Consider the following 24,712-nt stretch of genomic DNA (forward strand, 5'->3'; position numbering starts at 1 on the left):
ACATCCTTATGTATCCCCATCCTAAAAAAAAAACCCTCCCTTGACCCTATGGAGCCCTCCAGTTATTTCCCCATCTCCCTCCTACCATTTCTCTCCAAATTCCTTGACAGACTTGGTTACACCTGCTGTCCCCACTTCCTCTCCTCCAATTCTCTCCTAAATACTCTCCAATCTGGCTTCTGCCCCCTTCACTCCACAGAAGCAGCTCCCTCTAAGGTAACCAGTGACCTTCTTCTCACCAAATCTGATGGCCTTTACTCTGTTCAAATTCTTCGAGAGCTCTCGGCTGCCTTTGACACATCAGAACAGCCCTTCTCCTGGAAACTCTATCCAACTTTGGTTTCACTGACATGTCCTCTCTGATCGCTCCTTCACAGGCTCTTCTGGGTGGCTCCTCCTCTGCCTCCCTCCTTTTGACAGTGGGGGTCCCTCAAGGCTCAGTTCCTTTATTCTCCATCTACACCCTCTCCCCTGGGGAACTCATTTGCTCCCTTAACTTCAATTACCATGTCTATGCAGATGATTCCCACATCTCTCTCTCCCTCCTTGACCTCTCTCCTTCCCTGCAATCTCACATTTCCTCCTGCCTTCAGGGCATCTCTACCTGGGCATCTTATCAACACTTCAAACTAAACTGGTCCAAAATTGAATTCATCCTCCCACCCAAACCCTATTATCCCCCTGTCTTTCCATAGACAATACCGCTATTCTCCCTCTCAAAAAGTCCATAACCTCGGCGTTGTCCTCAACTCGTCTCTCTCACTCCACCCACATATTCAATTTGTCACCAAATCCTACTGGTTCTACTTTCACAACTCCATCCAAACTACCATGCTGATCTAAGCACTGATCCTACCCCACCTCCTGTCTTTCCCCACTCTATTCCACAGTTCACTCTTGATTCTATTTAGTTGCCATTGTTTTTACGAGATATTCTTCCTCTTGATGCTGTTTATTGCCATTGTTCTTGTCTGTCTGTCTCCCCCGATTAGACTGTAAGCCCGTCAAACGGCAGGGACTGTCTCTATCTGTTGCCGACTTGTTCATCCCAAGCGCTTAGTACAGTGCTCTGCACATAGTAAGCGCTCAATAAATACTATTGAATGAACTCTGCTGCACGGATCATTTTTCAACAAAAATGTTCAGTCCATGTCTCCCCATTCCTCAAGAACCTTAAACGACTGCTCATTCAGCTCCACGTCAGACAGAAACTCTTTACTCACCCCTTTCTACCTCACTTCACTGATCTCCTAATAGTCTACCCCGATTACTCCCTGTGCCCCGAATTCATCTATCTCCCGAATGACCCCTTCCCCACATCCTCCCCTTAGCCAGGAACTCTCTCCCTCTCCATATATGCCAGACCACCACTCTCTCCCCTTGTGAAAAGTGTTTTTAAAGTCACATCTTCTCCAAGAGGCCTTCCCTGCCTAAGTCCTCTTTTCCTCGGGCTTGCTCTGCCTTCTGCGTCACCTACATTTGGACCTGGGACCTTCGGTCGTTTGATATTCTCCCTTCCCCCAACTCGGCAGCACTCAAGCACATATCTTTAAATTATATTCTAAATTACATTTTATTGATATTAATGTCTGTCCGCCCCCCTAGACTGTAACCTAGTTACGGGCTGGGGACGTATCCACTGATATTGTTGTACTGTACTCTCCCAAACACCTAGTACGGTGTTCTGCACATAGTAAGCTCAAAAAATACCTCTGATAGATTGATGAACAACTACCATAATTATTCTTTCAATTCATTCAATCGTATTTATTGAGCGCCTGCTAGACGCAGAACACTGTAATAACCACTCAGTAGAATACAATACAGCAATAAACAGATACATTCCCTGCCCACAATGAGCTCAAGGGCTAGATCTGGGGAGACAGACATCGATACAAATAACTAAATTACAGAGCAGTACATAAGGGTCTGGGAGCGGGGAAAAACAAAGGGAGCAAGTCAGGGCGATGAAGAAGGGAGTGGGAGAAGAGGAAAGCGAGTGCTAAGTAGGGAAGGCCTCTTGGGTCTCAATAAGGTTCTGAAGGGCGGAGAGAGAAATTGACTAACAGATTCGAGTGCTCCAGGTCAGAGGCAGGATGTGGGCTAGGGGTCAGCAGTGAGATAAGCGAGACGGACGTGCAGTGAGAAAACTGGCATCAGGGAGCGAAGTGTGCGGGCTGAGTTGTAGAAGGAGAGTAGCGGGGTGAGGTAGAAGGGGGCAAGGTGGTGGACTGCTTTAAAGCCAATGGTGCAGACTTTCTGTTTGATGACGCAGATGGGCAACCCACTGTAATTTTCTGAGTGGGGTGACGTGTCCTGAGCATTTCTGTAGAAAAATGACCCAGGCAACAGAGTGAAGTGCAGACTGGAGTGGGGAGAGACAGGAGGCTGGGAAGTAAGCAAGAGGCTGATGCAGTAATCTGCGTGGGACAGGACGAGGGACTGTATTAATGTGGTAGCACTTTGGACAGAGAGAAAAGGGCAGATTTTAGTGACACCATGAAGGGCGGACTGACGGGATTTAGTGATGGATTGGATTTGTGGGTTGAATGACAAAGAGGCGTCACGGATAACACCAAGGGGATGGGCTTGTGAAACAGGAAGGACGGTGGTGCCGTCTATATTGATGGGAAAGTCACAGGGAGGAGAGGGTTTGGGAGGGAAGATGAGGAGTTTTGTTTTGGACTTGTAAGGTGGCAGGAGGACATCCCAGAAGAGATGTCTTGGAGGCAGAGGAAATGCGATACTTTAGAGAGGGAGAGAGATGAGGGCTGGAGACGTGGATTTGGGGATCAACTGCATAAAAGCGATAGTTGAAGCCACGGGACTGAATGAGTTCTCCAAGGGAGTGGGTGTAGACGGAGAATAGAAGGGGGCCCAGAACTGAACCCTGAGGGTACCACTGTCATTGCTGACCGATCATAGCGGGATGGCTCTGTTCCCTTTTTAATACCAATTTCTACTCTAGAGGACCCAAGGCTTACCCCTGAGGCCGCCAGGCTCCAAGGACCACCTCAACATCTCACGGGGTGGCCACGGGGCCACCCCCGCCGAGGCCCATCCCCGCCGCGGCCCACGTACCCCCAGGGAAGAACCAGTCAGCATGCTGGATGATGGGCTCGATGATTCCAACAATCTGCAGCGAGATGGTGGTCATCATCTCCGTGATGTTCCTGCGGTGGCGGGCGGAGGGTGAACAGGTCGCCAGACCGAGACCCGCAAACAATTCCCTCCCTGAGCCTCCCGGCTGGAAAGTCCACCTCCCTCCTGTTGGCTTGTCCCGCCCTCCAGGACCTCCCAAGCCTCTCCCTCCAGCCCCGCCTAGGGGTCCGGCCTCACTCACCCATCCGCCTGAGGCCAGAGGAGGTTGGGGCCCAGCACGATGGCGATGTTGCTGGTGGTCATTTTATTTACATCTTGGTACTCGGACAGCTTGGCCAGAAATTTGATCAAGTATCTGAAAGGCGATTGCGGAGCACGGACCTGAGCCGGGCCCCCAGATACGGGGTCCAACTGGGGCAGCTGCCTCACCTGGCCTTCTGCTCTCTGAGGATGAGGTCGGCTGCCTCTCCTGCATCGCCCCACAGTCGCCTCAGCCTTTCAGATCTTTCGACCGCGAGGTCGTCGGGTACAGGGAGCCCATCTACCAACTCTGATGCATCGTACTCGTGCAAGAGCTCAGTACGGTGTTCCGCATGGGGTAAGCGCTCGGTAAATACCACCGTGTGATTAAATATCTCCTGCCGTCCCTTTGGCTGCCCGTGGACAGGCTCAGACCTATTCATCATCATTCTAGCGTGAGATTCTGGTAACCTTGGTGACTGCTGCTTCAAATCACTGGTCCAGTGTAGGGCGGCGGTCAGAAAGGCCAACCGGGTGCTGGGCATCATCAGAAAACTAACCAAGGAGCAGAATTTGGCTGCTCCCTGGGGGAAATACTTTTAGCTTCTTCTCCCCAGTTAAAAGAAGCACGGCCTTCTGGAAGGAGCACGGGATTCGAATTACTACTCTATCACTTACCTTCTGTGGGAGACCTTGGGAAAGACCCATAACTTCTCGGTGCCTCAGTTACCTCCTCTGCAAAATGGATTCAGTACCCTGTCCTTCCTTCTACTTAGATCCTGAGCCCCACATGGGACAGGGTTTGTGTCTGACCTGATTAATTTGTATCTACGTTAGCTCTTAGAAGGGTGCTTAATAAATAGCACAGTTAATATCATTTAGGAGACTGCCGCTCCTTTATTCTGGGTCTCCCAAGCATCTAGTACAGTGCAATGCCCAAGTGGGTGCTCGATTTCAATTTTCAATGATGTTATTTATTAAGCGCTTCCTACGTACCTAGCACTCTTCTAAGTGCCGTGGTAGACACCAGGAAATCAGGTTGGCCACGGTCCCTGGACCACATAGGGTTGATGATCTAAGTGAGGCTTGGACTAGGTACTGAAACCCCATTTTATAGATGGGGAAACTGAGGTCCAGAGTTGGTCAAGGTCACATGGCATATGATAGTGTTCACGGTGCTTGCTGAGCACTTACCATTCGTTCATTCAATCGTATTTACTGAGCGCTTACTGTGGGCAAAACACTATCCTAAGTGCTTAGAACGTACAGTTCGGCAACAGCTAGAGCCAATCCCTGCCCGACAATGGGCCCACAGTCTAAAAGGGGGAGACAGAGAGCAAAACTAAACTACGGGCCAAGCACTGTTCGAAACACTGGGGTAGATCCAAGTTAATCAGGTTGGACACAGTCCCCTGCCCCCCGCCTAGGGCTAACAGTCCTAATCCCCATTTGGTAGATGAGGTAACTGCGGCCAGAGAAGCAAAGTGAGTTGCCCAGGGTCACAAAGCAGACATGCGGTGGAGCCGGGATTAGGACTCAGGTCCTCAGATTCCCAGGTCTGTGCTCTTTCCACTAGGCCACGCTGCTTCCCAATAAATCAATAAACCTAAAACCAGGCGCTGGAGTGCTACAGACTAAAGCAATGACGTGTTCCCTGCCACTGAGGTGCTACTCTCATGGGGGAGACGGACAAAAAAGACTGACATCTGGAGCAGTAGTCAAAAATGAACCCACTGAAGGCGCATTCTTATTCATATTCTAGCGGTCTGTGGATGTGACTGAATAAGTCCACAGGTGTTTCAGTTAGCTGACGTGCTCGTACTTCTTGGCATGCCAGGAAATAACTGGGGAAAGCTCGTTGGAAATACCATTTTCAGAGAGCTTTGAATGGGGGAAGAGCAGGATCTTAGGGTGTCATGGCTTAATTTCCAAAGGATCCAGGGAGGATCAAAGACAAGTCATGAACCAGCTGTCCCTCCGACTTCCAATCTGGCTCCCTCTCTCAAGGTTCAATATGTCTGCCAAGGGTAGTGTGGGGAGGGGGCAGGGCAGTAATCTCTTAAGGAAAGATGACGTCTCCGACGTGAGAAGACATGGGGGCACCCCATCATCCTGATGGGGAGGCGAATTTCCACCCACATCCTTCTGCCAACAGGATACGCCACTGAACCCCCAGTGGGCCCCGAGATCTCTGATGCTCCCACATCAGAAGGGAGGTCCCCTTGAAGCCTTTTCTACCCAGGCGTGATATTTCCTGCTCTCCTTTCACCCCTAGGTCTCACTGTCCTTCCAGCCAGTTGGTCCGCTTTGGATCCCGCCCTGGAGCGAGCCGTGGGGAAGAATGCTACAGAAATGCAGTCAGCAATGATGGCTTGGCATTGCCGCCGGGGTGGTCCACTGTCCAGATGAGAAGGCCAGGGGCCAGACCGGGCCAGAAGCAGAGTAAGGATGGGAAGGAGCTCAACGGGGTGGGGACTCCGGGTTCTCTGATCTGGGATCGGGAAGGGAACATGACCGGAACGCTCACCTGGGAAGACACGGGAGGAAGTGAAGCAGAGGGGATGTGTACTACAAATCCCAAAATGCCATGGGACCGAAAACAAGTGTGGTCCGAGCAAGGTCCAGCCGGAACGGGCCCTCGCATGAAGAGGGGATGGTGCACATTATCTTAACTTCTCCACTGCCTCAGTTACTTCTTCACGAATGGGACCTCAAAACGCATTCTCCCCCCTACTTGTCCTTGGAGCCCTTCACGGAACCTGATAATCTTTGTTTCCAGCGCTTCGATCACTCGATCGATTGAATTCATTGAGCGCTTATGTGCACAGAGCATTGTACCAAGCGCTTGGGAGCCCACAAAACAACCGAGTTGGTGGACACGTTCCTTGCCTATAGTGACCTTGGAGACTAGAAGGAAAGACCGATATTCGTAGTGCTAAATACACTGTGAAGAGGTACCTAAGTGCCCAGAGAATGAGGGAGGGAGGGATAAAGTATGCAAATCCAAATGAAAGGATGAGGCAGAAGGAAATGGGAGAAGAGGAAATGAGGGCCTAGTCAGGGAAGGCTTCTTGGAAGAGGTGTGCCTTCACTAAGTCTTTGAGGAAGGGGAGAGCAATCATCTGTCGAATATGAAGAGGGAGGGAGCCATCGAAAGTATCTAAGGCATCTGAGAGGTCAAGGGGGAGGAGGATGGAGAAGAGGCTGTTGGATGTTGTTAAATTGGACTTCCCAAGCGCTTAGTAAAATACTCTGTACACAGTAAGCACTCAACAAATACGCCTGAATGAATGAATGTGGAAAAGAGGAGAACACCAGTAAGCTGTTAGGGCAGTCTGTAGGGTGAAGAGGGACTTTACAGCGCTGGGCCCATAATAAATGCTTAATAAATAGCACAATTATATCATCATCATCAAGACAGAACTGAACTGGTCAGCTTTTCTCTTTTTAAAATAAAAATGGCATTCGTTAATGTTTACTATCTGCTAGACACGTGAGCCCGTTGTTTAGACCGCGAGCCTGCTGGTGGGCAGGGATTGTCTCTCTCTGCTGCTGAATTGTCCATTCCAAGCGCTCAGTACGGTGCTCCGCACACAGTAAGCGCTCAATAAATACGACTGAATGAATGAATGATCGCACTGAGCACTAGGTTAGATACATGCTACTCAGGTTGGACACAGTTCCTGTCGCACACGGGGCTCACGCTCTGAAGCTCCATTTTATAAATGAGGTAACTGAGGCAAAGAGCATTCATTCATTCATTCAATAGTATTTACTGAGCGCTTACTATGTGCAGAGCACTGTACTAAGTGCTTGGGATGAACAAGTCGGCAACAGATAGAGACAGTCCCTACCGTTTGACGGGCTTACAGTCTAGTCGGGGGAGACAGACAGACAAGAACAATGGCAATAAAAGAGCAGTTTGGTGACTTGCCCGAGGTCATACTGCCAACCAGTAGCTTAGCCGGGACTAGACACCAGGTCCTCTGACTCCAGGCCCGTGCTCTTTCTTCTAGGCCACGTGGCTTCCCAATGCTTGCTTGCTACCATCTCCTCTGCCTGACTCCCTCTGGTCTCCCCCGATTAGACTGTGAGCCCGGCATTGGGCCGGGATTGTCTCTATATATTGCCGAAGTGTATATGCCAAGCACTTAGTCAGTGCTGGGCACATAGTAAGCGCTCAATAAATACTACTGAATGAATGAATACCCCCATCCAACTGGAGCATGCTCAGTCTGTATTCGGTTTGAGGTCCCAAGGCATTCTGAGACTCGGAGTATGGTCACCCTCGAATGGTATGTTCCAACCCTTGCTCCCTCTGTTGCCAGGGAGGAAGGGGTCGGGGGGTGTGGAAGCTTAAAATAACATCCACGGTCGGTCCAGACGCCAAGCGGCGAATCCACCATCTGCATCCCGGCTCCAGTGTTGACGGGAATCCCAGAAGCCTACTGGCCGAGGACTTACTTTCTTCCTTTGATGGGTTTTCAACTCCTGCTTCCTTATTTTGTCCTACTCCTTGGCACCGCCCCACCGGGGCACTCAATAAACTTCACCACTAGGTCCTTCAGCAAGAGAGAGAATCGCAGCATGGGACGTGGGAGGAAGAGTGAGGAATGAGGAAGGGGAGAGGCCAGGGTGTTCCGTGGCCCACCTCTCACCAGGACGAGGGACATAACCAACACTCCGGTCCCACAAGCATCCTGCTGTCGCTGTCCGGGGTGGAATCCTGTGCCAGGTGGACAGTGGGTTCGCAGGGCAGTGTCCGCCCAACTGGATGGACCACATGTTCCATCCAGGAATGGCAGACCAGGCTGCCGTCCACGGGTATTTTCAGGCTAGAGGCGGCTTCATCGAGAGACCATTGTTTAGGCTTGAGTTCCCCCACAGCTGACTCATTACCCTCCTTCCACTGGAAATTTCTCCAGCGGCAGGTCTGCCGCTAATCTTCTCGGAAGTCTCTGCAGTCTCGGGCCCTGCCCCACGAGGTATTCGACAACGGGTTTGGCTACGTCTTAAAATGCCAATCTGCGGCCCTGTCGATCGGCGGCCACATCCGGGGGCCTCCCCTCCACCCCATCTTGCCCCCAGATATGACCAGCTACCCTTCTGGGGGCAGCCATCTTACTCCTAGGTCAAGGGAAATGGGAGACGCCCACCCCGGCCCCCACCTCCCGCCCCTGGGTCCCCATGGGGTCCAGTGCCGGTGAGGGAGGCGACATTCACCTACCGAATGTTGCTGTGGTTGGCCTTGGGTAGCTTTTCACAGGTGTTCCACAGGGCCTGGAGCCTCTTGTCTTGATCCTGAATACTAGAATGGAAAGGGGAGGACTGCTGTCTGGGAAGCCGTCTTGGCGGCTCACCGGGATGGGAGAGGGATCAGGGCACGGGCTCTGGACGACAGCGTGCAAAGAGTACGGTAAGTCCCAGCCCTCCGGAAACCCACCATCTCAGGAAATCAGGCTGTCCCCATCTAGCCCCGCGCCTCCCCGGGAGAGCTGCTCTTCCGTCCTGCCCAGCCCCCCTCCGGCACTGGAATTCAGGGCAGCAAGGGGCATTCTCCGAACTTCCTCCTGTACCCCAGGGGCAATCTAGGGGACAGAAGGCGGTCCCATCGTGCAGTGGCCCAGCATCTCCCCGGCAGGGTCACAGGCAGAGCTTTCCCTCCATGAGTCGGGGGCCATGTGTCCACTCGGGATGGTGTGTGTGAGGGGGGAATGGGGGTGGAAAGGGAGGGAGAGGCTAGGGGACAAACGCCCTAGGGAAGCCTTTTTCCCACCTTCGAGAAGCCGCTGAGGAGGAATCCATCTCCCCACGGCCTAGTGGAACGAACTCAGGCCTGGAAGTCAGAGGACCTGGGTTCTAATCTTGGCTTTGCCCATTTGCTCTGTGACCCCGGGCAAGCCCTTTCATTTCTCTGTGCCTTGGTTTCCTCATCTGTGGAAAGGGGGATTAAATCCTACCTCTTCCCACACAGACTGTGAACATGGGACGGGATCGGTGTCCGACCTCAATGCTTAGTACAGTGGAAGGAACGTAAGTCCCCCCGCCTCTAGACTGTAAACCCTTCGTGAGCAGGGATACTTTCTCTTTACTGCTGCGTTGTACTTTCCAGGTGCTTAGTCCAGTGCTCTGCACAGAGTAAGCGCTCAATAAATGCGACTGAATGAATGAATAAGTGCCTTACAAGTGCCATTATTCTTTCTGTTATAATTATTATCTCAGCAATTCCTCTTTGCCCATCACCATCCCGTCCCCCTGGTCCCCCTTTCTCCCCGACACCCGCACCCACTGCTCCCCAGCAACGCCAACCTCGGAGACTCACTTGGATGCCTGAATCCATTCTTTGTAAAGTTCGAAGGTCAAAAGGGGCTCCGGCAGCTCTCGGAGATAGGACTTCAAAGCGCCTGGGCAGGGGCAGAGCGTTGGTGGTCAGTGACGGAACCCAGCCGGGCCCGGTTTAGGATGGGGACTGGCATCCGAGACCAGAGCTCTGGACACCCTCGACCGGGGTCCCGGGAGGTAGTCTGTATGTCCCGGGGCGGGGGCGGTGCTCTCAGGTACAGCCAGGGCCAGGCTGCTGAGACCGACTACCCCACCCCTTCCCGCAACTCAGCAGGGCCTAGTGGATAGAGCCTGGGAGTCTGAAGGACCCGGGTTCTAACCCTGACTCCACCACTTGTCTCTGCTGTGTGACCTGGGGCAGGTCGCTTCATGTCTCTGTGCTTCAGTTAACCTAAAATGGGGATTGAGATGGTGAGCCCCACATGGGACAGGGACTATGTCCAACCCAATTATCTTGGATCTACCCAGGGCTCAGTACGGTGTCTGGAAAGTACTAAGCATTTAACAAATGCCTATAAAAATTAAAAAAAAAATTCACCCCTAGCGGCCTTCAACCCCGAGGCCACGGCTGAGCTGGTGACACTGGGCCCAGTAGGAAACGCTCACCTGTAGTTCTCCCAAATCTCGGGCGCCACCAGGGTGGGTGGCCCGAGGGCCAGGCCCAGGGCTTAGAACAGTGCTTGGCACATAGAAAGCACTTAACAAAGACCACATTATTATCATTACTATTATCCCGACGTGGCTGAATCAGTCGCACCCAGAGTCCAAGACGGAGGCCTCACTTCATCTAGCCTCCGCCATCCTTTTCCCCCGGCTACCCTCCCTCACCACCCTGGGAAGGGAATCCTAGCCTGGTCCAGAGACACCTGGGTCCTTCCTGAACCCTGCTGGGGAGAGGAGGTGCCCCTGGGCCCAGCCCGGCTCAGAGAGGACGCCCAGCCGTGGCAGGGTCGGGAGCCACTGGGACCTCCCCTCCAGGGGCTGCCGGTACCTGCGATGGCGTGGGGGTCGGCAGAGTATTCCTGCAAGTCCAGCACGCAGCAGTCTAAGGCCGCTTTCAGCTTCTTCAGTTTGGAGGCGGAGGGGGCCACCCGGAAGAGGCCCTGACAAGGGAAAACCAGGACCAGAGTCAGCTGGGGGAGGCGGGAAGTTCCAAAGCCTGAAACATCAGCAGGGCTGGGCGGGGAAATGATCCCGGATGAGAAGCGGGGAGTATGTTCCAGCCGGGGGGGCGGGCGGGGAGGATGGACCATCACCAAATGCAGGATGAGGGCGACCTCCTAACATCTGGATGGAGGGCTGAGATCGGTGGGGATGGACAGGGTGGGGAGAGAGCGAAAGTTGAGTGCCTAGTCGCCTAAAGCTCCAGAGACCTGAGCTCTCAGGGCAGCGCTGGTTGGGACCGGGTTCCCCCAGGGCTGCAGACGGTGGCCCGCTCACCCTAGGTGGCCCGCATCTGTGTGGGGGAATTCTGTTGGCATTTATGGGTCCACAAATGGGTGGGTTGGAAGCGCACGCCAGAGCACGGCACTAGGTCAAGGGGTTCGGTAGTGTCCCCTTCGGACTCGAGCAAAGACAGCGAGTGTTTGGGGGAAAGGGCCGGGAGGGGTGGGGATAGAGGGAATGGGGGGGTGTTTGGGGGAAGGAAGGGTGTTTGGCCTTTGACCTGGAGGGTGACTAGTAGCCAAACCGGGGTAACATCAGCCTCCGGGTCTGGCCCAGGGGCTGCTAAGGGGAGAGGCTGACCCGCTCTGCCTCCCTGAAGCCACCCAGGCCCAACCTGAACTTCGGCAGACGTTCTGGGGGCCTACCCACTTAGTACAGAGCTCTGCTCAGAGTAAGCCTCAATAAATACCCTGGTTCGGCTGACTAAGGGCCACTGAGGAGGCAATCGGGCTCATTTCCTCCCAATTGGCCTTAAAGCACTTGATCACCTTGCCCACTCCTACCTCACCTTGCTGCTCTTCTCCTCCAACCTGGCCCGCACGCTTTTTCCCTCTACCGCTAACCTTCTCTCTGTACTTCGATCGCGTCTATCTCGCCACTGACCTCTGGCCTGGAACACCCTCCCTCCTCCTATCAGACGGAGATAATGGCTCTCCCCCACTTGGCAGCCTCCTGAAGACCCACCTCCTCCAAGAAGCCCTCCCCTCCTCTTCTCCCCCTCTGTTTTGCACCGCTTTTATTTGCTCCTTCATCCATCCTCCCTCCCATCCCCACAGCACACATGTATATATCTGTAACCCATTTATTTCTTTAGAGCACCGTCTGCCTCCCCCTCCATAAGCTCTCTGTGGGCAGGAATGTGTCTGTCTATACTATACTCTCCCAAGTGCTTGTTTCAGGGCTTTGCAGATGATAAGCACTTAATGAATATGATTAAATGAATGAATTCCCCGTCCACAGTGAGCTGACAGTCGAGAGGGGCCTTATCCAAGGTTTCCCGGGAGAGAGCACTGCCTCTAAAAATCGATAGTGGGGAGGAGGGTCGGTGGGGGGGCGGGGAATCTCCCTCATTCAAGCAAAAAATCCTATTTTTTGGGTGCTTACTAGGTGCGGAGCACGGTGGGAATGTGTCTACCTACTCTACTTTATCGTACTGAGCCCTGGCCCTCGTACGGTGCTCTACACACAATAAGCATTTAATATTACTAGTATTACTACTGACACCTTCATTGTTTTGGACTCTGCCAAGCACTCAATGGAGTGCTCTGCACACAGAAGGCACTCAATAAATACCATTAACTGACCGAATAAGTGATTGAGGGCAGGGCAGTAGAAATGGCAGGATTTACTCAACTGAATAAGTGTTTAGGTGAGGGCCCTGCACACGGGAAGGGCTCAATAAACCCAACTGAATGAATAAATAAATGCAATGCTTGGCCCTCGGGAAGCACAAAACCACAAAGTGACCTGTTCTCTGCCCATGGGGAGCTCACGTTTTTATAAATTTACCAGCGAAGCATCTAGTGTAAAGAACTGATTGAACTGAATAAATGTCTATACCTGAGGGGTGAGGGGGGGTAAAAATGAGCTCCTAAGCTCGAGAGGTGGCCCAGATGGGTTTAGACGGACAACGGGGCCGATAATTAATTCAGGGAAGGCTTGTCGGAGGCAGTGGGAAGGATTTAACTCGGGGGGAGGACTGAGGTGTGTCCGATGAGGGAAGGGGTTCCAAACTCGGGGAGTCACGCGAGCGAAGGGATGGAGGCAGGAGGGTGGCTTGGGAGGAACAAAGATGGGGGGTTGGGGAATGACGAGTGATGAGGGGAAGCAGTTAGGGAAAGGAGAGAGGGTTGGAGTGGGCCCAGAAGCAGACTTTGGACTCTCCATTTGCTGAGGATGGACGCAGGGAGCCAGTGGGGGGTTTTGGGGAGAGGAGAGACAGAGGTCGAGCGATGTGTAAGAAGGTGATCCATGAGGTGGGGTGAACTGTACTCTCCCTGACTCTGCTGCCAGGAGCGGGGGCAGAGAATCCCAGGACTTTTCCTATCTTCCCCCCATTTGGACTGGGGGTCCCAGGTGGAATCTGATCTTGTAGCTATTCCAGCATTTAGGACAGTGCTGGGCATGTGGAAGCTCTTAACAAACGCCACAATCATCTTCATCATCATTGTTCTTATTATTACTATCCCTCTCCCCACCATACATATGTAGACAACTTCACATTCAGCCTGACACCTATACACATACAGACATTCAATCGTTCATTCTATCATATTGACTGAGCACTTACTGTGTGTGGAACACTCTACTAAGCACTCGGAATGTACAATAGGGCAACAGACGGAGACGATCCTCGCCCAACAACAACGGGCTCATGGTCTGAAAGGAGGAGACAGACCGCAAAACAGAACACACACCTCCATTATACCAATTCACGCACCCACACACGCGGACGGAATTCAGCGACAGGTGCATACGGATACACATATGCATCCCCTCTCACATGCCTGCATGTGAATTCATTCATTCATTCAAGAGTATTTATTGAGTGCTTACTACATGCACAGCATCGTACTCAGCGCTTGGAATGTACGAGTCGGCAACAGATAGAGATGATCCCTGCCCACTAACGGGCTTGTAGACAAGTTCCTACATACCTGTAGGTGGACCCTCACACAGACACCCGTTCATGTCCCCTTACCCGACCCATTCTAACCCCCTCACATGCACGCAGGCCCTGCAACCCACCCGGACGATAGCCGCCACTCCAACAGCCCAGGCGGGCTCCTCTCCGGCGATAAAGGAGCTCTGGGCCCGGGCAGGGTGTGGAAGGGGGTGAGAGGGGCGGAACAGACCAACCTCCTCCTGCATGCCGCACTCCAGCAGCATGGTCACGCAGGCCTCGATGGGGAAGGCGATCTCCCGCCCGCTGACGTCCAGGTGGTCCTCCAGGGGCTTCCCGTACGATGGCTTCTCCACCCAGGCCTCTGCCAAGTCACGGGGAAGAAGGGGACAGGGTGGGGGCCGATGAGGCCAGCCGCTCACTCCACCCGGGGTTGACCCCATCCGCACGGGGGATGCCCCCCATCCCGGCTCTATCTGGGACACGGCAGGCCAGAGAGACCCAGATAGAGCCGCTGGCCTGGAAAGAGAGGCGGTGGGGATCGGGAGACGGGGGAAGCTGGGGGAGGGAGGGGGTGCAGACTGTCTGCTTCACTTATCTCTGCCCCTTCAGCTGTGGGTCCCTCCACACTGGCAGATCCCGGGCTCGGGGAATCCCAGGCCCTGTCTACAGTGGAGAGATTTCCCCACCTAGAAGGAATATGAGGCCGCGGGCTCTCCCTGCTGTGACCGGGTGGGTGAGACAAAACTGAATCTCATGCTCAGTGGTGAGCTTGGATTCAGCTACTCCGGGCTCCACACAATTCCCCTCCCCTCCTTTCCCCAGGAACCTCCCGCACGTCCCCGGGGAACCGTCCCTCCTGCCCTCCCCCCGCCCGGCATGTCCCAGTACAAGGAAGAAAAGATGATACCTACCCTGTTGTGCTTTGAGCTGGGGCAGCACGTTCTGCAGCAGCACTAATGACTTCCGATGGTATTCTGCCTGCACCTCCATCAACTGGGGACAAGGCAGACACGCCAGCTCTGAGCACCAGCCTTCCGAGCGGGGCCTGGCAACCCCGAGCTCAAGCGTCTGGGAGCCAGTGGGCCCCTCTCGGTCCCGGCGGATCGACGGCCATTGTCAAAGACACCCACCCGCCCAGCAACAGCTCAGTCCCTGATTTCTCCGGGCCAGAATGGGGCAGGTGTGAGCCGGGGAGGATCAGGAACCAGGGAGAAGGGAGAGGAAGCTAACCGATGGGAGGAGGTGAAAGATGAGATGGAGGCGGAAGGCGGGGAAGAGGGGAGAATGGGGAGGAGGGGAAAGATGGTGTCATTGGGGAGAGACTGGGAGAAGGAGGAAGAGGAGAGTAAAGTTGAGGAAAACGGGAGGAGGGCAAGGAAACTTCCAGCCCGGGGCGGGGCAGGGTGCGGACGGTGGCGCTTGGAGCTGAGGGCTCCTCCGGCCCCCGTGGGGTGGGACGGACCCATTCTTTAGTGGGACCCCACCGCCCTCCCCCCGGCCCAGTCCTGCATTCCAGCCCTGAGCCCCAACTCCCTTCGCGCCCCTCACCATCTGAAAGTAGTTTGCATAGTCAATTTCTTTCGTCACAAAACCGTACATGTCAGCCGACAGTTGGTCCTGAGGAGTTCAGAAGCAGCAGGTGATTAGCAATGGCCCCCAACATGGGCTGATGAAGCTGCCTGAGGAGGTGGGTGGGGAGCCAATCTGCCATCTTGCTTCTGCTTTGCACAGCCCTTCCCATCCACCCTCCCGCCCCCGATACACATACACAAACACAGACCCACAGAGGGTAGATTCCACCCCCTCCTCCTCTCTCTAGAAACTAAGGCCAAGTCCAGGCGCCCCGACATGGATCCTCCCAGGACTCGGCGGGCTGGGGCAAACCAACCGCCTCCCGGAACCCCAGCCTAGCTCTTGCCAAATCCCCCTCGCCCCCACCCTTGCCCCGAGGGCGAGTCGGCAGGACAGCCAGGGTTCCGCGTCACCCGTGGGTGGTGCCTGGCAGGCGGAGAGAGTACCCGGCATATCTCCACCCTGTTGGCGGCCTCCTCCATCTCTTCCCTGAGGGCGTCAGCTTTGGCACCTGTAGACTGCAGGTTGCTTGACAGACCAGAAGTCTTGGAAGTCTGTTGCCACCTGTTTCGAGAGTCATAGGGGAGAGAGAGGCTGGGGAGGAGGCAGGGGGGGATGAAGTGAGTGTTGGGGCCTGTGTGGGTGCGATGGGGTGACTCAAGGGACCATGGAAGGGGTTGGGGGGGTGGGAAAGTTGGTGGATGAATGAGAAGGTGTGAGTGAGGAGGGTAGAGAGGGTCGGATGAGGGGTGGAATGGGATTTAGAGGTTGGGGCTTACACTTGTGTGTCTGTAGGGGGGGTGGGGTGGGGTGTGTGAAGTGGGGTTGTGTGTCGGAGTGTGAATGTGTGGGTAGGGGGTTGGTGGGATGGGGGTGTTGAGTGGGGACGGAGACCCGGACGTGTGTGACGTCTGGGTGCATCCGTGTGGTCTGTAGGGGGTGTTGGGGGATGGCGGGCGGAGGTGGGGCTGTATAGGAGTGGGAAGCTGAGGGGGGCAGGGAGATTTGGGGGGGTTGCCCCACCAGAGGGGAAGGGCAAGAGCTGAGCTCCACAGAGCGTCTGGTGTTCAACTCTGACCCACCCCGGGCAATGGGCCCAGGTGGAGCGGCCGAGCTCGGTCCCCGAGGTCTGGAATTCCCTCTCTAACCTGCTTTAGGACAACTGTACAAATGCGATCCTGTCTCCCCGCTCTGAGTCTCGGTTTACCCATCCAAAGAGCCCAGCAGCCACCCTGCCTCCTGCCCACGTGAGGAGGCCCAGGGAAGCCCCAGGACTGCTGACTTGGGAGCGGTTACTGCCAAGAGGGAGCGCGTCTACCAAATCTGCTTTCCCAAGGATTGCAGAGCGCTCGGCGTAGTCAGCACTCAATAAATAGCCCTGCCATTGAAAAAGCGATGGGGTAAGGATTTATGTCAATATCCAAGACTGTCTTCATTTCATTACTAGACAAGACAGGCCCGGGCTCAGGCCAGAGAAAGGAGAGGCCGCCGAATGGAATTGATTTCGGAACTTCCAAACGGGGCCGAGCGGGCAACGGAAGCTGTCGAAGGCGGAAGGACTCTGGGAGGTCATCAAGTCCAGTCCCCTGCCTTCACACCGATGAATGACTAGCCCACCGTGGCCGAGAGCCGTCCACTCTGGAAATAAGTCCGCGGTGTCCTCATTATAAGATGGCATCCCCCCCCAGAGCCGGGAAGTTCTTCCTTATGCCAAACCCAGATCTCTCTCTCACTTTGCTCCCATTTGTTAGCGGTTGCGGTAAACAGCCGCTCTGCCCGCCGCATCATTTCGGTCAGAGCTGTCTTCCCTGTCCGTGTTTTGCCCGATTCCTTCATCGGAGGGCTGCATCCAGGGGTCCGGGCGGGGTCGGTGCACTTGAGGAAGGACGGGGGGGCAGCTGTGTGGCCTGATGGAAAGAGCCGGAGCCTGGGAGTCCGAGGACCCGGGTTCTAGTCTCAGCTCCGGTGCCCACCTGTTGCCTTCTGTGTGCCTCAGTCTCCTCTTCTATATAAAGGGGATTCTATCCCCGTTTTCCCTCCTACTTACACTGTGAGACTTAGGTGGGACTTTTATCTACCTGAGTGACTTGTATCTAACCCACTGCTTAGAACAGGGCTCTACACACAGCCGAGACTGCTCTCTCTAAGGTCACCCATGACCTCCTTCTTGCCAAATCCAATGGCTCCTACTCCATTCTGATCCTCCTTGACCTCTCTGCTGCCTTTGACACTGTCGACCATCCCCTCCTCCTCCATACCTTATCTCACCTTGGCTTCACGGACTCCATCCTCTCCTGGTTCTCCTCTTACCTCTCTGGCCAGTCATTCTTGGTCTCCTTCACTGGTGCCTCCTCCCCCTCCCATCCTTTAACTGTTGGAATTCCTCAAGGGTCAGTTCTTGGCCATCTTCTGTTCTCCATTTACACTCACTCCCTCGGTGAACTCATTCGCTCTCACGGCTTTGACTACCATCTTGACGCAGATGACACACAGATCTACATCTCCACCCCTGTCCTCTCCCCCTCCCTTCAGGCTCGCATCTCCTCCTGCATCCAGGACGTCTCCACCTGGATGTCGGCCCACCACCTAAAACTCAACATGAGCAAGACTGAGCTCCTCATCTTCCCTCCCAAACCCGGTCCTCTCCCAGACTTCTCTATCACCGTGGATGGTGCGACCATCCTTCCCGTCTCTCAGGCCCGCAATCTCGGTGTTGTCCTTGACTCGTCTCTCTCGTTCACCCCACACATCCTATCCGTTACCAAGACCTGCCGGTTTCACCTTTACAATATCGCCAAGATCCGCCCTTTCCTCTCCACCCAAATGGCTACCTTACTGCTACGGGCTCTCGTTATATCCCGGCTAGACTACTGTGTCAGCCTTCTCTCTGACCTCCCTTCCTCCTCTCTCGCCCTACTCCAGTTTATTCTTCACGCCACTGACCGGCTCATCTTCCTGCAGAAATGATCTGGGCCTGTCACTGCCCTTCTTAAACAACTCCAGTGGTTGCCTATCAACCTCCGCTCCAAACAAAAACTCCTCACTCTAGGCTTCAAGGCTCTACATCACCTTGCCCCTTCCTACCTCTCCTCCCTTCTCTCTTTCTACCACCCACCCCGCATGCTCCGCTCCTCTGCCGCCCACCTCCTCACTGTCCCTCGGTCTCGCCTAACCTGCCGTCGACCCCTGAGCCACGTCCTCCCGTAGTCCTGGAACGCCCTCCCTCCTCACCTCCGCCAAACTGATTCTCTTTCCCTCTTCAAAACCCTACTTAAAACTCACCTTCTCCAAGAGGCCTTCCCAGACTGAGCTCCTCTTCTCCATCTACTCTCTCTACCACCCTCCTTCACCTCTCCGCAGCTAAACCCTCTTTTCCCCCCTTTCCCTCTGCTCCTCCCCCTCTCTCTTCCCATCCCCTCAGCACTGTACTTGTCCACTCAACTGTATATATTTTCATTACCCTATTTATTTGGTTAATGAAATGTATATTGCCTTAATTCTATTTAGTTGCCATTGTTTTTACGAGATGTTCTTCCCCTTGACTCTATTTATTGCCATTGTTCTTGTCTGTCCGTCTCCCCCGATTAGACCGTAAGCCCGTCAAACGGCAGGGACTGTCTCTGTTGCCGACTTGTTCATTCCAAGCGCTTAGTACAGTGCTCTGCACATAGTAAGCACTCAAAAAATACTATTGAATGAATGAAAGCACTTCAGAGATACCATAATCACCGTAATTGCAGAAAGCCCATCGAGTAACCGACCGAGGTTGTTCCACTTGAAGAAGAGACGCTTGTAAGGTCCCTGGACGGCCAGGGGGCTCTGATGGGCTCGCTGGGAGGGGAAGCCAACCAAGGCTCCTCGCTCCCTGAACAGGTTCAAAATGGCGTGAGAATCCTTTAGAAAAATAAAACTCTTCTGTTTTACTATTTTAAGGAAAAGACCACAGGAAGTAAGTTATTTTTATCCATCTTCGCAGCGCTCTTCCAGATCCAGCTGCAATCCAGGTCCAGTCTTGAAGATAAAATTGGACCCGATCTGGGGGCTGGATTTTCAAAATGGAAAAAATGGGTCACCCGGGAGTCCTGAAGTCGCCAGGAAAGGGTTGCTCTCCCCATCCCCCCGCCAACTCCTCCATGGGGGACTCGATCCCCTCCAATGCTACCGAGAAAAGGGGCCGCCACCTCATCTCCTCCTGCCACCGAGGGTCCCGGCTCCAGGAATATTCCCGTCCGTGCTCCAACCTCTCCATCCCCACCAAGACTGTTCTGAGCTCTTGATTGGCACTGACGCGTCCGTCTCCAATCCCTTCTCCCCACTTCAAAGCCTAGACCGTGAGCCCCCAAAGGGATGGTGACCATATCTAATCCCCATTTGTGTATTCTCTTAGTAATGATGGCTATGGTATTTGTTAAGTGTTTACTATGTGCCCGATACTGTTCTGAGCGCTGGGGTAGATACAAGGTAGTGGGGTGGTCCCACGGGGGGGTCGGAGTCTCCATCCGCATTTTCCAGATGAGGTCACTGAGGCACAGAGAAGTTAAGCGGCTGGCCCGAGGTCGCACAGCAGACAAGGGGTGGAGCCGGGATTAGAACCCACATCCTCTGACTCCCAAGGCCGGGCTCTTTCCACTAAGTCATGCTGCTTCTCTAAAAATGTGATATTTCTTAAGCTCTTATTGCCAAGCACTGTTCTAACAGCTGGGGCAAGGTTGTGCCACGTGGGGCTCAAGGTCTTAATCGCCATTTTCCAGATGAGGTCACTGAGGCTTAGAGAAGTGAACTGACTCACCCACAGTCACACAGCAGACAAGTGGCAGAGCTGGGATTAGAACCCACGACCTGCTGACGCCCAGGCTCAGGCCGTATCCAGTGCTCTGTATCCAGTTAGCATTCATAATAATGGCGGTATTTGTTGAGTGCTTATGGTGCACCAAGCGCTGTTCTAAGCGCTGGTTTAGAGAAGCAGTGTGACTCATTGGAAAGAACCCGGGCTTGGGAGTCAGAGGTCATGGGTTCGAATTTCGGCTCTGCCACTTGGCAGCTGTGTGACTGTGGGCGAGTTACTTCACTTCTCGGTGCCTCAGTTCCCTCATCTATAAAGTGGGGATTAACTGTGAGCCTAACGCGGGACAACCTGATTATCCTCTATCTCCTTCAGTGCTTAGAACAGTGCTCAGCCCATAGTAAGTGCTTAACAAATACCAACATTATTATTATTATAGGTACAAGGTTATTAGGTTGTCCCACTAGGGGCTCACAGTTTTCATCTCCATTTTCCAGATGAGGGAATGGAGGCCCAGAGAAGTGGAGTGACTTGCCCCAAGTCACACAGCTGATGGGGGGGGGGGCGGAAGCGGAATTAGAACCCAAGACCTCTGCCTCCCAAGCCTAGGCTCCTGCCTCCGAGCCATGCCGCTTCTCTAAGTGTTTAATAACTACTATTACTACTCTTAGGGGAAGCAGTGTGGCCCAGTGGAGGGAGAACGGGGCTGGTCGTCAGTGCACTTTTCTAAGCACTGGGGGAGAAAAGCAGCGTGGCGCAGAGGAAAGAGCACGGGCTTTGGAGTCAGGGCTCATGAGTTCGAATCCCAGCTCTGCTACTTGTGAGCTGTGTGACTGTGGGCAAGTCACTTAACTTCTCTGTGCCTCAGTTCCCTCATCTGTAAAATGGGGATTAAGACTGTGAGTCCCACGTGGGACAACTTGATTCCCCTGTGTTTACCCCAGCGCTTAAAACAGTGCTCTGCACATAGTAAGCGCTTAACAAATACCAACATTATTATTATTATTAGATACAGGGTCATCAGCTTGTCCCAGGGGAGGCTCACAGTCTTCATCTCCATTTTCCAGATGAGGTCACTGAGGCCCAGAGAAGTGAAATGACTCTCCCACCATCCCCCAGCTGCCAAGCGGCCAAGCCAGGATTCGAACCCATGACCTCGGACTCCCACGCCCGGGCTCTTGCCACTGAGCCACGCCACTTCCCATTCAAAAACTTACCTGCCCTTGAATTTGCCCCTTTCATTCACCCTTCCCTCAGCCACACCGCATCTACGTCCATAACCATAATTTATTTTAACATTTCTCTCCGTTTCTAATAATAATAACGTCGGTATTTGTTAAGCGCCTACTATGTGCAGAGCACATAGTTCTAAGCGCTAAGCTAAGCTGTTCTAAGCACTGGGGTAGCGCTTGGCCACACAGCTCCCTGCTTAGGGGAGCCCGGCAAACCGTCCCTGCATCCGAGGCCGGGGCCGGCCTCGAGGGGTCTGCATGAGCTCCCCTTGGCCACTGGGGATCGGGGGTATTTATTGAGTGCTTAGGGTGCGTGGAGCATTGTATGAAATGCTTGGGGGTGGACAATATAGAAGAGTTCCCTGCCCACAGGAAGCTTCAAGTCTAGAGAGGGAGAGAGATGTTAAAATAAATTACGGTTATGGACGGAGGAACTATGGGGCCATTGAATGGGAAGCGGCGTGGCTCAGTGGCAAGAGCCCGGGCTCGGGAGGCCGAGGTCAGTGGTTCGAATTCTGGCAGCAGGGGGGCCATGGGCGAATCGCTTCACTTCTCCGGGTCTCAGTGGCCTCATCTGGAAAATGGGGATGAAGACCGTGAGCCCCTCGTGGGACAACCCAAGGACCCTGTATCACCCCCAGCGCTTATAACAGTGCTGTGCACATAGGAAGTGCTTAACAAAGTAAGCGCTCAGTAATGAATGACGATTAGCAAGGAGCCTCGGCAGCTTTCTCCACCTCGCGGAGAAAGGCCGTAAAGGGAGGTCCTCCCTAGGCTGCCGTCCGCTGGGAGACAGGTTATCGACAGCAGCCCCGGTCACCCCAAGCCGGGCTCCGAATGGCCGGAGGACCACCTACATTGGCGACATTCCTGGGGACGGGGGTGGGCGAGGGGGCGGGGAGGTGTTTGGACGCGGCGCGGCTCAGTGGCAAGAGCCTGGGTTTGAATCCCGGCCCCTCGGCAGCTGGGGAACCGTGAGCGAGTCGCTTCACTTCCCCTGGCCTTGGTGACCTCAGCTGGAAAATGGGGATTAACTGGGAGCCTCACGGGGGACAACCTGATGACCCTGTATAATAATAATGTTGCTTTCTTTTAAGCGCTTACTATGTGCAGATCACTGTTCTAAACGCTGGGGGAGTTACAGCGTAATTGGGTTGTCCCACGTGAGGCTCACAGTTAATCCCCATTTTATAGATGAGGTAAGTGAGGCACAGAGAAGTGAAGTGACTCGCCCACAGTCACAAAGCTGACAAGTGGCAGAGCCGGGAGTCGAACCCATGACCTCTAACTCCGAAGCCTGGGCTCTGTCCACTGAGTCACGCTGCTTCCCCTATATCTACCTTGGCGCCTAGAACAGTGCTCTGCACGTAGTAAGCGCTTATCAAATACCAACATTATTATTATTATTATCATCACCGGGAATCCGCGTTGCCTGGAGAGTCGAGCGGCCCCAGCTGACTCTGCCACACAAATAGCGGCTACTTTCCGGGGAGATTTTCCTAAAAATCAGGAGAACGGAAAACAGGTCCAGCCGGACCAGGGCCCCCTAATCATTCTTCTCGGATTCTACCTCAACTATTTCGGGGCTTAGAACAGGGCCTGGCACCTAAAGAGCTTGTGAGTCTGAGGTCATGGGTTCGAATCCCAGCTCGATCACTCGGAATCTGGGGGACCGTGGGTGAGTCACTTCGCTTCTCTGGGCCTCAGTGACCTCGTCTGGAAAAGGGGGATGAAGACTGGGAGCTTCCCGTGGGACAGCCTGATGACCCTGTCTCTCCCCCAGCACTTAGAACAGTGCTCTGCACATAGTAAGTGCTTAAATGCCAACATTATTATTATTACTACATACTAAGCACTTAACACCCTCCTTATTATCACCCCGATCATTACCATCGTCTCCCATGTCCTCACCCCTCCCCGCCCCCAGCTCTGAGGACAGGAGTTGCTACTGCCCCGCCTCCAGAATGGAGAAAACCGAGGCCCAGAGAAGCAAGGCGACTCGCTCATGGTCATGCGAAAGGTGAGTCAAGTGCTGAGCCGGGACTAGAACCCCGTGCTCACGGCTTCTGTCCGCCAGCCTCCCCCAACAGATGCTCAGTCTCTTCAGACATTATCGCCACATCCGGGATCAGGACAGCTCCGAAGTTGAGATACGTTCACCAAACCCACACATAGAGTGAGGGGAGTTTCAGCGTTCCTTAGACCGGACGCCACTTACGGGAAGGGAATGTGTCTACCACCTCTGTCGGACCGGATCCCCACCCAAGGCGCTCAGTACAGAGTTCCGCTCACAGGAAGTGCTCCGTAAATCCCGATCGGTGTGGGATTGATGGATTGGGTAGGGTGGGACGGGATAGCGTGCACCCCGCCCCTCCCCGCCACGCACATTGCCGCGTCCATCTGCATGCGCTTCCACATCTCCCTGCCGCCACGCCCCGGAACAGCAGTGGAGGACAACGCGGACTACTGCACCTCGTCTTGGAAGAATCCATGTCCAGCACAAGCTTGGCGAGGTGCTTCCTCTGCTTTTGGATATTTGGGATTTCCACCTGGAGGCAGCAGAACCAGAGACCCGGAGCAGGTGAGGGATAAAACGGGCGGCCCCCGGCCAGCAACTAGCCCTCGAGTCCCGGCGGCCAAGGCTGTTCTGGGGGGGGGGGGTCTCTTGACCCCACTTTGCGGTTTTGAGGAGTACGTTGCCTCGGCAGGGCTGGACAATCAGACCCAAAACGCGGCCCGGGAAGAGGAGACAGCTGGTGAGGGAGCGAGGGGCAGGTTTTGTGGGGGAAAGGGAGGTGGGAAGCTTTGGCGACTGACACTGAGGAAGTCCCGCCGGTCCCGGCCCCGCCCATGGTCGGGCTCCGTACCTCAGCCAGCATGAAGAGGGGCTCGATCACACCCCGCTCCACTTGCAACTCGAAATGGATGAGCTCCTGCACTAGCTTGTCCTCAGCCTCGCCGCACAGTTTCAGCATCTTCCTGAAAATAGGAAGTAAAACGGAATTTGGTAAGCGCCTACGGGGGGCCGGGCACCGTTCTGAGTGCCGGGGGTAGCTATGAGGTCATCGGGTGGTCCCATGGGGGGCTGACGGTTGGTATAGAGAAGCAGCATGGTTTAGTGGAAAGGGCCAGAGCTGGGGAGTCAGAGGTCGTGGGTTCAAATCGCGGGCCGCCACTTCGGGCGAGTCGCGTCGCTTCTCTGTGCCTCAGTTACCTCATCCAGAAAAGACCGTGAGCCCCATGAGGGACAGCCAGATTCCCTGGATCTACCCCAGCCTTGAGAGAATAATAATAATAATGTTGGTATTTCTTAAGTGCTTACTATGTGCCAAGCACTGTTCTAAGCACTGGAGTAGATACAGGGTAATC

General features: G+C 54.2%; 1 protein-coding gene across 2 annotated transcripts in view; it reads right to left on the reverse strand.

Annotated features, from left to right (window-relative positions):
• LOC114808707 (rho GTPase-activating protein 44-like) overlaps positions 1 to 24,712 on the reverse strand; it is a 47,891-nt gene that overhangs the window by 18,092 nt on the left and 5,087 nt on the right. Inside the window, exons 2-12 of one of the 2 annotated variants that reach the window (XM_029056528.1) lie at positions 24,211 to 24,322; positions 23,816 to 23,892; positions 15,775 to 15,892; positions 15,305 to 15,373; positions 14,668 to 14,749; positions 13,990 to 14,117; positions 10,676 to 10,787; positions 9,665 to 9,746; positions 8,570 to 8,650; positions 3,344 to 3,457; positions 3,082 to 3,173 (exon numbers count right to left, since the gene is read on the reverse strand). In XM_029056528.1, the coding sequence (XP_028912361.1) occupies positions 3,082 to 3,173; positions 3,344 to 3,457; positions 8,570 to 8,650; positions 9,665 to 9,746; positions 10,676 to 10,787; positions 13,990 to 14,117; positions 14,668 to 14,749; positions 15,305 to 15,373; positions 15,775 to 15,892; positions 23,816 to 23,892; positions 24,211 to 24,318 (1,063 nt within the window). In that variant the 5' untranslated portion in view covers positions 24,319 to 24,322. Of the gene's footprint in view, positions 1 to 3,081; positions 3,174 to 3,343; positions 3,458 to 8,569; positions 8,651 to 9,664; positions 9,747 to 10,675; positions 10,788 to 13,989; positions 14,118 to 14,667; positions 14,750 to 15,304; positions 15,374 to 15,774; positions 15,893 to 23,815; positions 23,902 to 24,210; positions 24,323 to 24,712 lie in introns of those variants that run through there. The other variant, XM_039910978.1, reaches the window with a different exon arrangement.

Source organism: Ornithorhynchus anatinus, chromosome Y4 (genome assembly GCF_004115215.2).
Source record: "Ornithorhynchus anatinus isolate Pmale09 chromosome Y4, mOrnAna1.pri.v4, whole genome shotgun sequence".
NCBI classification, from domain to species: domain Eukaryota; kingdom Metazoa; phylum Chordata; class Mammalia; order Monotremata; family Ornithorhynchidae; genus Ornithorhynchus; species Ornithorhynchus anatinus.